Source organism: Calypte anna, chromosome 3 (assembly GCF_003957555.1).
Source record: "Calypte anna isolate BGI_N300 chromosome 3, bCalAnn1_v1.p, whole genome shotgun sequence".
NCBI classification, from domain to species: Eukaryota; Metazoa; Chordata; class Aves; order Apodiformes; family Trochilidae; genus Calypte; species Calypte anna.
In genome coordinates this window covers 61438302-61453679 of record NC_044246.1, presented here as the reverse complement: position 1 = coordinate 61453679, position 15378 = coordinate 61438302, and the positions used below count along the sequence as shown (strand labels likewise).

The following is a 15378-nucleotide window of genomic DNA, read 5'->3' as shown; positions in this document are numbered from 1 at the left end:
CAGATGGAATAGGAGATGAAATGGAAGAATCCTAGAGGTGCTGATTCATACTTAGTCAATATACGACTGATAATCACTTCTGGCAAAGTGGCTCCCAGTGATTTTTGGGTATCTGGGGATGCAGTGAAGGAGAATGCTGGATGTGATGAGATGTTGGGTTTCCTTGTTGATAGTGAAAATAAGCAAATAATAGTGTAACAGCCAGTGCCAGATAGCAGTTGTTCAGCAAACCTTCTATCCAGAACCTGCAAAACCTCCAGGAAAGGAAGAGCTACTGCTTTGCTGGGAGCAGACAATTTGTTGTCTCATTCTTCATTGTGAGGCAGCCACTGCTGAGTGAGTCCCAGCTGGCATTCTGAGTGCAGCTTTTGCCTAAAACAGTGGTAATATGATCATGTTCAACGATAGAAAATGTCGTATGGCCTGACCTCTCACTCAGAGCAATAAGATAAGGTGCACAACATTTATTGCAATAAGTAAAAAATTCCCTTACTTGTTCTATTGTTTCACGCATTTGGCTCAGCATGTGAACATTCTTTCCATGTGCCAGCCTGTAATAAAAATTCCCCAATTAAAACTTAACACTTCAGAATACAAGAAAATTAATGGTTTCTTTCCTCTTTCCCCCTAGGTGCTCATTAACAATATTTTGCTATACCTGACATTGTTCTTGTTTTAAGCCTTTTCCAAGAACAATTCTGTAGCAGCCCATCTGTTTTATTTTCTTGATTCACAGCTGATGTATGCCATGATCAGCTAAAAAGACAGAAGGGGAAGAAGATTGCTTATTTTTGTCGCATTGTCCTTGATGCTGCAGCTGGGGTCAGAGAGGCTGTTCTTGAAAGAGCCACAGAGCACATTTACCTAGAAAAATTCTAGACTTTAGGATAGGGTAGGCAGAGAAAGGGGGACAATCTTCATAGAAACCATAGTGTAAGCAGAGATTGGTAGCATTCTCAGAAAAACAAATGCTGAATAGACTTCTCAGAAGTGCTAAAGACTTTTCTTAGGGACCAGGTGAAAAGACTTGCAGCCCAGCAAATCTGAAAGCAAGAATCTGAAATAAAGATTCAAAGAAAATTATGTATTGAGACAGTGGGAAAGGGGATATGCTTATGAATACATATTTTGTCTCATCTAGCTGTTGTAGCCTTCAGTATTTCAAAAATTACCTTATCTTGGCTTTAGAGACTCAAAACTCTTTTGATTATGACCTCTCCAGGAGCTGAAAACTGATCCCTGATGAATTCTGAGTCCTATTCCAAGTATCTGTTCCTTTTGGTCAAAATTTTCGAGCCCTTTGTTTGTTCAACAATTTGAAAATGTTTATTTTAGGCTAGAGGAGGAGACATGAGTTTTCTATGGCATGGACACTATTGTAAGGCCTTGGTGCAAGTATGCAGTTTATGCTCCAGTCTTTCTGCAACTGGTGACTTTCCTTAACTCCAAATGATTTTACTGTACAGCCTCTCCTTAACTGGGGTTTGTGTATTTTTTGGGGGGGAAATCTGCTTTCTAAAGAAAAAAGGTGTTTTATGTTTAGACGGTGCATTCACACAGTGTTTGTAATGATATTTGTTGGTGTAATCATGGCAGATTCCTTATGGCTTTCATTATTCTCTCTTCAGATTCACACTTCTCTGATTAATGGGCGGCCCAGTGCTGATGATCCTTCACCTGAATTACTGGAATTCACCTCTGCTCGCTTTATTCGCCTGAGATTCCAGAGGATACGGACACTGAATGCTGATTTAATGATGTTTGCACACAAAGATCCAACAGAAATTGATCCCATTGTTACAAGGAGGGTAAGTTCTGGCAAGAGAGTTGTAATGCATGTGTATAATTTCTCTTACACTTGTAAATGCCTTATCTGCCTCTGTTTGCAATAGGACATTCTGATGGATACCTGTTGTTATCTGTCAAAATCCTGGTGTTAGATCATGCTGTCTTTGCAGTCTTTTGTATCTTCTGTATAGTAGAAGTAAGAATTTTAAATTTTCTGATTAATGATGTTATTAACATACAACGTGCTTGATAACATGAGTACACAGCTCTTTTGGCTGCAAACTTTTGGACACAGGTAATTGGCAAGTGGTTGCTCCATGGTAATGTCCTCGCTACCTTTAATGTTCCTTGAACTCCTTACCTTAAGGAGGATTTCCACTGGTGGTACTGAAGGACCTGAAAGCAATAGTTTTAGCATTATTATATGAATGTTAATAACAGGGAAAATTTTACATTGTGCTTTAGCTCAAAAGAATGTATGCAGCACTCATACCATACCTGTCTTCTCCACTCTTCCCTGCGCTCCACACCGTGTGTGAGCAGCCTGATCTCTTCTTTCTCCAATTTGTTCCTTCTTCCTATGCCATATCTCCTTTCTTTTTTTTCCTGATGCTTAACTGTCGTGTGCTATTCTATTTTTAACTCTGATTATTCTAAGCATACTTAAAAGCTATTTTGGGGAATATCTTATTACAGTTTTTTCTTTTTCTCATGTTCTCTTTCTGTTCGTCATCTTATTTTTCTTTTGGAAATTTCAGGATACTACCACTGTAGTAATTCATGCTATAAAGAGGTAGTATTGTTATTCTTGGCTTTAGTTACTTACTCCCTCTAAATACATATCGTGTTGGCTATTTCTTAAAGCATGGAATGTGCCATATGTTTTGTACAACAAACCCACAACCTCTTCCAGTTGAGTCCACTTATTGCAGCCTCACTAATCATGGAAATCATGTAAGAGTGCACATTTAATAATCTGATTCTAAGTGGAAAGACCCACAAAATTGAATTCACACTTTAAAAATCACTGTATACTCATTAAAACCTAGTGCAGGGTGAACAACAGATTTCTCAAACCAACAAAACCAATAACTACTGTATGGCATCTTTCCATGAGCCTGTTCTCAAAGCAACAAAGAGCAACAGAAACTTCATACCCTTGTCTGGCTTTCCATATAGAAGGCATTAGACAAGCCACCATTCCATGGGAAGGGAAACAAAGGGTAGCCACAAATTATAATTTTTCTGTGTGGTGAAAGGTTAAGTATGAATTATATAAATTCCTATTTTATTTGATGAATTTATTTATAATCTGAAAAGGAGGTTGAGGTCAGAAACAAAATTTTGCAAATAACCCTTCACCAAAACAGATGAAGGTGGCATATGAGATTTGCTTTTCCCAGATGTCATAATACATGATTATAAATATCTTTTCATTGTTCTTTCTGGGCAGTGTTATTAATCCCCACCAAAAGAAAAAATATAAATGGTCAAATGGCAGGTCAAAAGTTATTCAAATCTCAGTAATGAAGGATATTCCATAGTCAATTAAAAGGCCAGTAGTGAAAAAAATTCTTCTTTCCACAGTCCAGTAGACTGTGGAACCCCCTGATAAGACCCAGCTAAGGTGTTTCTTAGCATGAATCTCTAGCCTTTATCTTTTCCCCATTATCATGTCTTTTCCTTTTCATGTTTTCTGAAGGGAATATATTCTATAATATTTTACTTTTCATTATCCAATGGTGTAGAGATATGTTGGTGCATGCTGTGTATAAATTGAAATGGCTCTTGTAACTTCAAACAAATGGAACTGTGCCAATTTATATGCTTTCTTTCACTAAGCCTGAATCTGTTGATCAAGATGCAGCTTGGATTACACTGTCTGCTATATTTGTAAGAGATCAAAAAGGAATTAAAACAGGACCTGACACTTTCATCACCAGAAATTAATTCTGCAGTTTGGCACCTGCATTTTACAATCCACTTAGCAATTCAATTTCTATTTTGTCTTACAGTATTACTATTCTATAAAAGACATCTCTGTTGGAGGCATGTGTATATGTTCAGGCCATGCGAAAGCTTGCCCACTTGATCCAGCAACTAATGTATGTATTTTTTTCCTTTTTCTTATTTTCTTTCTTTTTTTTTTTTTTTTTTTTTTTTTTTTTTAATCTGCCTTATTCATAGTGTGGAACATGAGAAAAGAATCTTAATATTCCTCAGAGTTCTGTGAATTTCTGTCTGTTCTTCACGTAGAAGAACAGAATAATAAATTCATACAAGGCCAGCAGAGGCTTTCTCTGAAATGAAATAGGTTTCAGATAATTCAGTCCATATCCAAGGTTTTCTAGGAACAAGAGAAATTTGGGGTACATTATGTAGCTGTAGAGGTGAGCTTTAACAGTCAGTCTTTCTTTGTTGATATTAATCCAGGTGTTTCCTAAGACTGTCAAGTATTTAATTGATACTTGCAAACAAATGATAGCTCTAAAATGGTGCATTTCCTATTATGGAAATAATATGGGAAATATTAATTAAGTGATCAGTCAAGCTAGTCTGGAAAATTGTGAGCTATTTATAGTTTTTTCAAACTTGTACTTTTCTTTTTGTGTCATTAATAAATGTATAACAAATATAATTGAAATTCAGAAAAATGATTTGTTGCTGATGGTCTGGATCTATGCACACATTGTTACTAATACAGAATTTCCAATCTACAAGTATTGCTAATGTTCCACAGTGTGGGATTTCTTCATATACTGTTCACTTAGTTGGTTTTAATACAAATTTTTGTAAATGAATGACACCATTGTATAGGAACTGATTAAAAAAAAAGCAACAAAACAACAAACAAACAACTATGAGAAATCTTACAGAGAAAGCACTTAAAGTTCTAATCAGTTTCCATGTGTCCTTGTAAAAAATTTAAAAACCCTTTGGTTTCATACTTCTAAACTTTTTCTATGATGATGTGTATATCCAGTGTTGAAATATGGTTTCAGATGCCCTTAGTTATCAAACTGGAGCATTTCTCAGTGCCATCTCTCAGAATTGGGCCTACCTTAGAAAATAAGTGCTATTACTGCAGTTAATGCATACTTCAATTCAGATAGTTTGGCTGGTAGATAAAATAAATTTGAAAAGTGTTGTGTCTCAAGCTGCAGGATGGCAAATACATATTTGTTGTCCTGCCATTATAAAAAATAGCGTAAGTGAAACAACTCAAGCCAGAAGAGATTTGGTGTATTTGATTTAGCTCTCCAGGGATATTCTTTAGATTAAGCCATACCATGTTTGGTTTATAAACATTATGACTGTAGTTGTTAGCAGAATGAATCTTTCTCCTAGTATTACAAAGAATAAACTTGCTTGAATTTACTTTCCTTAACTTTGTTTTGCAAGATTTACACTTTGTATTGTGAGCCATAGAATTTCTCTTGTTTATCTTGCTGCTTTGACCTTGAATGGCTTCAAAAGAACCAGAGACAATCCCCTCCACTGAACTATAAGGCAATTTTTTCTCCATATTTCTCCAAACTATAGTTTCTTTTATATTTTCCAAGATATTTCTATGGCCCAGAGAATTTGAGGGTTCCCTGCAGCAATATTTTCATGCTGGGGATAAGGTGGTCTGCTGAGGAACTGAAAAGTAATTGAAAGCCTAGGCCTTCTCTCATCTCTTACTAGTTTAAAATCTCCTGTGATCCTTCACACAGAATTAGTTATGCAGTTAGAAGGTTGTATGATGGGTTGAGTCATGAAATAAAAAAATAAAGTTAAAAAGAAAAGCCACTTTCTATAGGATCAGCCAACAGAACTGATTCCACTCTGTAGTTGCGAGATTGCTACATCTCAGGGAAGGGTGGAGAATGTCTCACTCCCTCTAGTGTAAGCTGCCTGTCACACCAGCTTTCCTGTCATGGGGAGTTCTGTCTGAGGGCTACCAGCACTTGGGCTGAAATGCTGTACAGGGGAGCTTTCATTCTCCCATCCTCCTTTCTTTGGCCACTTGGGATTAGATTTTACTACATTCCTAGATTCTCCCCAGGTTCTCTGGCCAACTATATTCCTTTGCATTGTGGCTGTTTTCTTAAAATAGACCTATAGAAGTTAAACACACTCTTTTTGGCTCTCACTTGGTGAATGCAGGATATGTATATCAATAAAACCAAATAAAAAAGAAGAATTACAGAGTATAGACAGTTTGAATGTTAACGTTCCCATAATTTGAACTGGAATGCAGGATATGTGCTACACAGACATATTCTTTGAATCATCACATTGTGTAAATATTTGCTTTTCTTTTGCATTAGAAATCTGTCTGTCAGTGTGAGCACAACACGTGTGGAGAGACGTGTGATCGGTGCTGTCCTGGTTTCAACCAAAAGCCTTGGCATGCTGGCACTTTTCTGGTTAAACATGAATGTGAACGTAAGTTAAAACAGTGCAGAAGAGAAAGTTTGTTGCAACTGCCAATGAAAACTGAAATCAGATCCTACATGATTTTTCAATTAATTTTCTTTCTAACCACATTTATTTATGAATCCCTTGCTGTTTATGAATCAGCTGTTACCTTGTTTAGACTGGCTCAAAGGAGTTAACAGTAAAATTCCATGTAAAATCCTAGTTTTATTGAATTTCAAATGGTTTTTTGTGTGTGTTGATACTGGTGGAATACTGCATTAAAATACATTTTTACTTGTTAATTTTTATAATTATGGTGGGCTTATTTTGTTAAATATTTTGTTAATATTTTGTTAAAATAACAGGACTGTATCCTGATAAGTAAAAAATATTTTTTACAATTTTTTCATTATATAAAATAATTAAGGCCGTGATTTTTTTATATAAATGGCAGGTTTTATATATTATAATTTCCAGCCTTGCTGAAACTTAAAAAAAAAAATTAAAATGCAATTTCAGTTTCTAATTTTTTTAATGGAAAAAACCAAGGTATCTAGTCTTCCAACATGAAATAAAAAATATACCTTGAAATATCACCTTCCCACAGGGTTGGAGTTTAATTTTCAGATGCGCTGCAGAAAGGAGAGTTAAAATTGAACTTCAGCATCTTACTTCCAAAGGTCACATACCATTTATAAATATATTTCTGAACATATTAAAATCTAGAGCTATGTAACATCTAAGTTTTTGCTCAGTTGTAGGCTTAGAGCTATATAGTTTTACCACAAGTGGTTATAAATAAATAAAAAGGAACAGATACCCCCATATTAAAAGCAGCAGTTTCTTATTTGTGTCCTGTAACCACTGTTCACAGAGGTCGTTGTTTCAGTAGGGATGTGCTCCCTATGCATTCTGGAATGAAATGAGGGTGCATTTATTTTCATGTTTAATTTTTAAGAGACACTTCTTATGCCCTGCTCGATGTTCAGTAACTTGGTATGCTTTCAGGGTAGAAACAGTTCCCTGAGAGCTGGGAACTGAGAGAGCTGAGGAGAAAGACTCCCTACTCTGTTGATGAGCTTGGAATTTCTCTTTAAGTGGAAATGAATGTTTTAATACCACAGGGGAAGGGAGAGAGTGAGCTACCTCATTCTCACAGCAAAAGATTATAAGATTAATCGTTCAAATCTGATCTTCAAAAGAAATTTTAAGAATCAGACATGGTTCCTATATGCCTATGTGCAAATCAAGTGTTTAGGATGTCTATTAGCTTTCATGGAAATTATTTTAATCTACTCATACCATTCTGCTGTTTTCCTTGTAATTCCTGTTGTATTTTAAATCAACTGACAAAAAAGCCATTAAAATGCAGCATTATTTCAGATTTAAGCCATGCGATGGAGAGCACAAATGATTTGATATCTACCATATGTGTGTGCAACCACTGAAAGGTTTCTGCAGTATCAATTTAAACACAAAAACCACCCCTAAGACAAGACAGGTAGAAATTAATTAGTCTGTATCTGTCACTTCCATACTCCTCCAGAAAAAACATCAAGAAAAAAAAAAAAGCAATATAGAGAATTCCAGGTGGTGTTTGTGATGGGACCACTTTACTTTTTATAGTTGAAGTAGCAAGTTAATGCTTGGGTGTACAGTCAGTCACAATGTACACCCTACCACTGACAGTATGTCAAGGGACTCATTTGAATACCTTGGTAACAGCATGGCATCTCCAGCTGGAGAGTGTTTGCTAACACAGTTCCTTCTCTTTTAGCCTGCAACTGTCATGGAAAGGCTGAGGAGTGTTACTATGATCAGGATGTTGCAGACAGAAATCAGAGTTTGAATGTCCATGGAGAATACATTGGGGGTGGAGTCTGTGTGAATTGCACAAACCACACTGGTGGGATCAACTGTGAGACCTGCATTGATGGTTACTTCAGACCTAAGGGGGTAAAGCATGTTCTGTTGTTACTTCACTTTAAAGCTTGGCATTCAAACCATCCCTTCAGCATAGGCAGCTAAGTGATTAAAGGGAGAAGACACAGTTTGTACTGCTGTTACATGAAGGTTAACTTCTAATTTAGACAACGTTGTAGTTGCTTTTCACAGCTGGAAATCTGCAAGTGAATGCTTACAGAAATATGAAGTGAACTGTGTTAATATGAAGGAATGCACTTGAGGTCAGGGCATCCAGCTTGTATTTCAGTTTAATTTAAAGGAGGATGTGGTCCTGTAAACAGAACTTCTGCCTCGGTAATGACTTGCAAGATCTGTTATAAAAGATCAAAGAAATACTGCTGTATTTGATATTGGAATGGTTTGTAATTTTTTTTTTAACATAGAATTAATAAGCACTGAACTTCTGTAGTGTCCTAAGAATGCCCTCCATTTAGAGGGTAGTGGGAACTGGTTTTTGTGTTTCATCATATAAGGCTGTATTTTCATTTAAGCTGAAGCTGTCTGAAGATGAATCTTACAGTTGGTTGGCTTGCCTTGTGGGCTATGCCTTTGTTTTAGATGGCTACACTGTTAGTGTGTGTTCAAATTCCTGATATTTAGTCTGTACAGTTTCAGTTGGATATATCATGGCTTTTAGTCTGATTGGTTTTCAGTCCTCAAACACAGAAAAAAATCAGCAAATAACAGTGATTACATTCTCTGTAATACATGGGGTTTAGCCTTAGAGCTTGGAAAAAGAAGTACTGATCTCTTCAAGAGCAGGGTGCTTGATTTTTTCTTTTGAATCAGGTTATCACCTGGCTAATTGGGATTTTAGATCCATGTATGGGTTCATGCAGAACTTGTAGTTTATACTCCCATTGTGTTATTAGGCTAAGGTTTGGTTGAGGTAACCTTTTCACGAACAAAAGGAAATAGTTCCAGTGTCTAATGATCATAAACTCCAGCTAGTTTTTAATTGTTAACCAGAACAACTAGACTGTCAATATAATTTAGGTAGTGAATACTTAAATTATAGTTACTGATTCTAATTATACAAGGGTCTGATAAAAAATATGTGCTTTTTAATTTGAAAATGTATTTAAATAAAACATATCTACATGTTTCTAAGTAAAAATACAAAATGTATCTTTAATGCCTAGGCTACATAGGCTAAGTTTGACGACCTGATTTTTGGTAAAGTGCAAGCTGCCTACATATTAGTAGTTCTTTCCTACTTTTTGTTTAAGAAACTAATAAAAGTTTTCAATTCTTAAAAGTAAGGTTTCTGTTTGTAAACTCTGTTTTTATAGGTCTTGCCAGATAGCCCTGATCCATGCCAGCCATGTTCCTGTAATCCAAATGGATCTTTACATGATACCTGTGTCAAAGATGAGAAACATGCAGAAGGAGGTAAGATCCCCTAAAAGAGAGTGATGCTAAAGTTTAAGCTCAGTAATAGTCAAAGAAAAGCTGAAACACATTTTTTTTCTTTTATTTTAGAGAATAAAACTAGTACTACCATAGTGATTTAATCTCTTTACCTCTCTAAGCATATTTCCATTTGAAACCTATACAGAAATGTTTGAAAAGTGTCATATTTTTTTGCCATCTATATTATTAGTGTAGGATTGCAAGTTGGTTACCATAGCCTTGTAAAAACTATCCTCAAATGTTGTGCTTTGGAAACAATGGACTGACATATTTTTCTGGCTTTTTCATTGGCAAACTTCTGTAAATACTGTGGGAAGATAACAACAAAACTCAAGATCAGTTCTTAAGAGCTGTTTTAATTACACTAATTACAATCTATTGACAAGAGATGTTGTAGCAATCTTTTTTGAAATAGAGATCAATGGAACATAAAAGTAGCATATCAGGGATGAAAATGTAGGGCCCAGAGGTGTAAAATCTGTGAAACTGTAAAAAAAATGATACTGTTTATATCAGTTCAATAAAATAATACTGATTATTATCACAGTGGTATGTATGGTAGGTTGACCTTGGCCAGCTGCCACTGCCCACTCTCTCCTTGCCAGCTCTCCTCCACTTGCCACTTGGCCAGCTCTCTCACTGCACTTCTTAGCAGGACAGGGGAGAAAATAAGATGAAGCAGCTCATGGGTCTAGGTCAAGACCAGGTGATCCCTTGCCATTTAATGCCATGGACAAACAGACTCAGCTTGGGGTAAATGAATTTAACTTATTGCCAATTTAGATAGATTAAGATCATTATAAACAAAGATAAAAACTAAAATCCACCCTCCTCCCCTCTCTGCCACAGGCAGTGCAGATGCATGGGGAATAAGGGTTGTGGTCATAATGGTTTTTTCCCCCTAGTAACAAGCCATAGGACAAGAGGAAATGGTTGCAAGTTGTGCCAGGAGAGGTTTAGATTAGATACTTTAAGAAATTTCTTTGCAGCTAGGGTAATTAAACACTGGAATAGGCTGCCTAATGAGGTAGTTATATCACCATCCCAGAATGTATTTAAAAGACATAGTTTTGGTGCTTAGAAGTATGATTTATCACTGGATTCAGTAGAGTTAGTTGGACTTGATGATCTATGATGTCTTTTCCAACCAGAACAACTCTGTGATTCTCACTTCTTTCTTCTCATGCTTTTCCTTGACCCAAACCTGGGTTCTTCCCATGGGTTACCATCCTCTAGGAACAAAATCTGGGTGTTCTTTCAGGAAATATTCTCTTCCTTCATAGGGTTCTCCATGGTGTGCAGTCTGGATATCTGTTAGACAATGGTCTTCTCCAGGAGCTGCAGTGGTATCTCTGCTCTGGTGCCTGGAGCACCTCTTCCCCCTCTTTCTCCTCTGACCTCCCCTGACCCATCTGGTTGAGGAAGTCATTCCTTGCAGGAGGTTGGTTGGTGCCAGCTGCAACCATCTATGTCCAGCACAGGGTAGCCCTGGCCTCTCTTTACAGAGGCCACCCTGCAGCCCTTCTCATGTCAGTGCCTGAGGATGGATGCTGGGTACAGTAAATCACTCAGATTGGTGGGAGAAAAAGCAGAAGCAGAAAAGAGGATTAAACCCAAAAAACACAGCAAGGTGGCAATTCCTATACTAAGCCCACAGGTGAGAATATGCATTTTACAGATGACTTAATCAAAGAAACAAAACCTCTCATACTATAAAACAGGAAAACTTTTATTCAAACATTTACCACTGCTGATATTCAGTGCTTTGTAAAATACAGAGACTGTGATTTTGAGATGGAGGACTGATTAATTCAAAGAAATGCTGTGTCCCACTTGCATGTTCAGCAGCTGCTCAGTCTCTCAGCTCCTATCTGTTGCTGCTGCAGCCTTTCTTTTCACACCTTCTGTGCTGGCCACAAGTGTGGGTCATTCTCCAGGGGCCTGGCAGCTGACAGGCAGTTATAGGCTGTCAGCTCTTTTCTCATGGGAAGGGGAAACAAACAGATAAAGAAATTTTTCCACCTTGTTTGGCTGTCAGTAATAGTATCATTAGAAGCTTTCATAATGTCTTATTCTTGCCTTTGAGCACTGAACAGATTTAAACCATTTCATAGTTGCTTTCTAAATCTGCTTACTCTTTCTGAATCTGATGGGCTGGTACTGTGGTTTAGCACCTTGCTTCCTGTGTCTCTTTCTGCATTTTTAGTTCTCTGACCTTCTTTCTGGTAAATCCTTACCCTGCCTCTTTCTGAGCCTCTCTAGGAAGAGAATAAAGCTCCTTTCTGGACCCCTCCTCTCCTTTCTGGCTTTTTCTCTCTTGTCTTTCTAATAAAGAAATGTGTCAAGGTAACAGATCCAAAACTGGACTCTCTCTCTCTCTCTGTTTTGACCCCTTCATTGTCAGGTGACCAGTCTTTCTCATCTAGCCCAGACATTCAAACAAGTTTCATAACTTAGCAGTTCCTCCAGTCCTGAGAACCAGAGATCTTTTTTGTTCTTTACAAAATTAAAGTTCTCCATTTCCTATCTTGATTGTAACCAGCTTCTCCTTATCTTTCTGAAACTAGCTCATTCTGTAGCTGGTTAGAGACCTGTTGCTTTTGAGCATGTTAGAGTAATCTTAATCTGTTGAATTTGCTGTTTGCAATATATGAAGTTTGTTTTTTTTTCCTTTATTGCTTTTTAAACCCACTGATGTTTCCTCTTTCCAACTTACATACTGTCAAAGTTATTCTGTGTATTTAAATTACTTCTTGTACATGAAAACCAGAAAAATTGTTATTTAGGTAACAACCATCATATAAAGAATTCCCTCCCCAAAGGAATCCGTGCATTTGTTCCTGAAACCAGTTGTCTGTGTTCTGCCCAGTCCCATGCAATGAAAAGTGAACAGTTTGCACTGTATAGACAGTGACCAAAGGAAAATTCTGATATTGACCTCATTTAAGGAAAATAAGCCAGCTCTACATGTAACTGGGATTTGTAGCCATTCTGCCTAAAATGACCCTCTTCCTTGCTCCTTATTCTTTCTCTTTATTTGCTTTTCTTTACTTGTACTAAGCGAGGTTCCAACACATTAGGAAAAATGTTTGCTTCTTGAACCTTCTGTTTGATTATAGTATTTAAACCAGTGGGTTCGATTTGTTACTGTAAACTTTTGCTCGACATAAAGGACACAATAATGCTATTTGATGGAAAAAGCCTTTTTAATATTTCTTTTAAGAGAAGTGGTAATGGAAAATGTTCAAGAGGTAAAAAGAAGTGATCAAAAGCAGTCTCTGGATATAATTTTGAATATAAAACCATCCTGAAAGCAAATCACCTCTTGCCCTTTATTTTCACTCAAATTTATATTCAATACCTTGATAAAATTCTTTTTACTGTGCTGCTCACCCTGGGCAGCAATTGGGTTTGAACCACTGGGGAGCCTTCGTAAAGGAAAGGCTGGAAAACGTGATCTGTCTGAAGGAATCTATTCACCTGTGAGCCAGAATTAATACACACAGGGCAGGCTGAAAAACATCTCGGATTTTGGTAGCTGGTTGTTTGAGGATAAATTGTTTGCTGGGTGTAAGATGGGAATATGTTTCTTAAATGTGTTTTAAGAAAATAAGTCAGGAACATTAAAAATGTTCAACTAAAATGGAAATAGTAGAATAAGAAAAATCACTGGGGATGTAAAGTCACTATGAGCAGCTCTCAAAGAAAATGAAGCTGTACATTTTCTGTGTGCTTGAGTTCTGTAAGCAAACAACAAAGGAAAATGGTAGCATATACCATAACACCTGGTACACTGATGAAGTGCAAGAAGAGGATTTAAATGACTGTTGTCATCAGGTTTCAGTAGATAAGAGAAGGACATGAAGGAATCACTTTATAATTGACCAAGTATTGTTTTAGGAGAAAAAGAAGTATTTTTGTATATTAAGAATGTATAATTTCTATTTTTATCAACCTTGTAAAACTTTTTCCTCACTCTTCACTTGGCATTCTGAAATGAAATATTATTAGTCTAGCTTGTATATTGTATTTTTAGTTTTGAATTTTCAAGAAAGCTTTTCAAATATTCTTTCATAGCAACATTATACAATATGTTCATGAACAATGTAGAAAAAGTAGACCCAGAAACTTATAATTAATCAAAGTATATTTTCAAACTGTGGTATTGATAAGATAAAATGATGAAAATGTCTCTAGATTTTGTAGCTGAAAGATAAGAGTTTTAAAACTGAACCTGTCCACTTACCTCAGATCCATCTTAACAATAGGTAAACTTGACCATACTGGTCTTGTGATCACTTACAATTGGCTGTACAGAAGTGAAGAAGTGAAGGTTGAACCTGTGCATTAAGAACTACTCTGTACTCCAGTAACTGAGCTTTTCTCAGGGAACTGGTGCTCTTATTTCAAGCTGTAGTGGCTAGATTTCAACAAATAACCATTTTACTTGTCCCTTAAGTGCCTGCAAGAGCCAGTTTGGAAACTGGCAGGATTTTGTGAATCAGTCTTCAATGCATGCTATGATGCAGCATCTTTTTCCCTATTCCCTCTATTTATACAATATAATATCAATGACAGATGTTTATTTTTCCTGAAAAACCTTCTCAGACATTTTAATATAAATAAAATTCAGACATTTTAATCTTTATTCAGGTACTTGCTCAGTAAGCAGTCCCACTGACTTGCATGAGGTAATTTTTAGAATTTTTACAGTGTTATAGAGAAGTGAAAATGGCAGAAGCCAGTCCTTGGTTTGCAGGTTTTTTTCAAGGGTCTGGTGCTTTTGAATACATTTGGTTTTGTGCAATTTTGAAAGACTGGTAGGCTGGAAGAAAACTGACCAATAAAACTATTATTTCAAGATGACTCATCCTCTAGGATGAGCTTTCAAAGCCTCTTTACACTCAAAGATAGAACAGAAATGGATAATATTCAGGTAGAAAAAAGGGAATAACAAAATCGAGAAATAAAGCCCCATTGAAACAAGACTTATGAAGTAATAGACCAAAAGTGAAAGAAGATGCACTTCCACTGAAATATTAGTTCATTACAACAACAGACCAGAAACATCTGCTTTAAATCAAAATGTGATTAGTCTGTTGACATAATATGCTCTACAGAAGCCTGGTCAAAGATAACCAGTGGGACACTGACAAGAATTTACATACTGTGTAATACAGTGAGAGCGTTGGTCTTGCAAGTGCTGTAAATGAAAAAAGGAACTGAGCCAAATAAAATATACAGACTAACTGTGTCAACAACATAAGACCTAGAATATGTGACAGTAGTCTCTACACCTTTCTCTCTCTGTTGAGGAGTATGAAGTCTCCTGATAGATGGTAGGCTGAATGTTATCCACTACAGTCCATACTGCTTAGGAAAGGGATTGCTGGGCTGGTTTTTGATGGAGAACTAAAAAAAATGGACTGATGGGGCAGTGGAGGGAAGACTATAGATTTAAATGAGTATTTGTGAGTTGTTCCTTCAACACTGAGACATTTGATTGAATTTGATTTTGGTGAGACTTGTAAACGTATGAATGAGTTCTCGAAACTTTCAAACAAGACTGACTCTCTTCTTAAGAGGTAGACTTGCCTAATGCTGAACCCTCATATACATCAGGGTATTTTCATCTGAAAGGAAAAAAAGTCTCTCTCCTACGACAAGTTTATCTGTATGGGATGTATTGACCAGTTTACAAACGAACCAGAGGCCTGTAGTGCTATGGGGCCTTGCTGGGTGGCTAGTTGAGAGGAGGACTCAGAAATTTCAGAATTAACAGGGTCACAGGCATCAAAATCATAGAAT

At 36.6% G+C, this 15378-nt stretch overlaps 1 protein-coding gene across 1 annotated transcript in view; it reads left to right on the top strand.

Moving 5' to 3' along the window:
• LAMA2 (laminin subunit alpha 2) overlaps positions 1-15378 on the top strand; it is a 352582-nt gene that overhangs the window by 128491 nt on the left and 208713 nt on the right. The window contains 5 exon segments of the mRNA XM_030447547.1: positions 1629-1808; positions 3804-3893; positions 6102-6219; positions 7970-8148; positions 9450-9549. Coding sequence (XP_030303407.1) covers positions 1629-1808; positions 3804-3893; positions 6102-6219; positions 7970-8148; positions 9450-9549 — 667 coding nt within the window.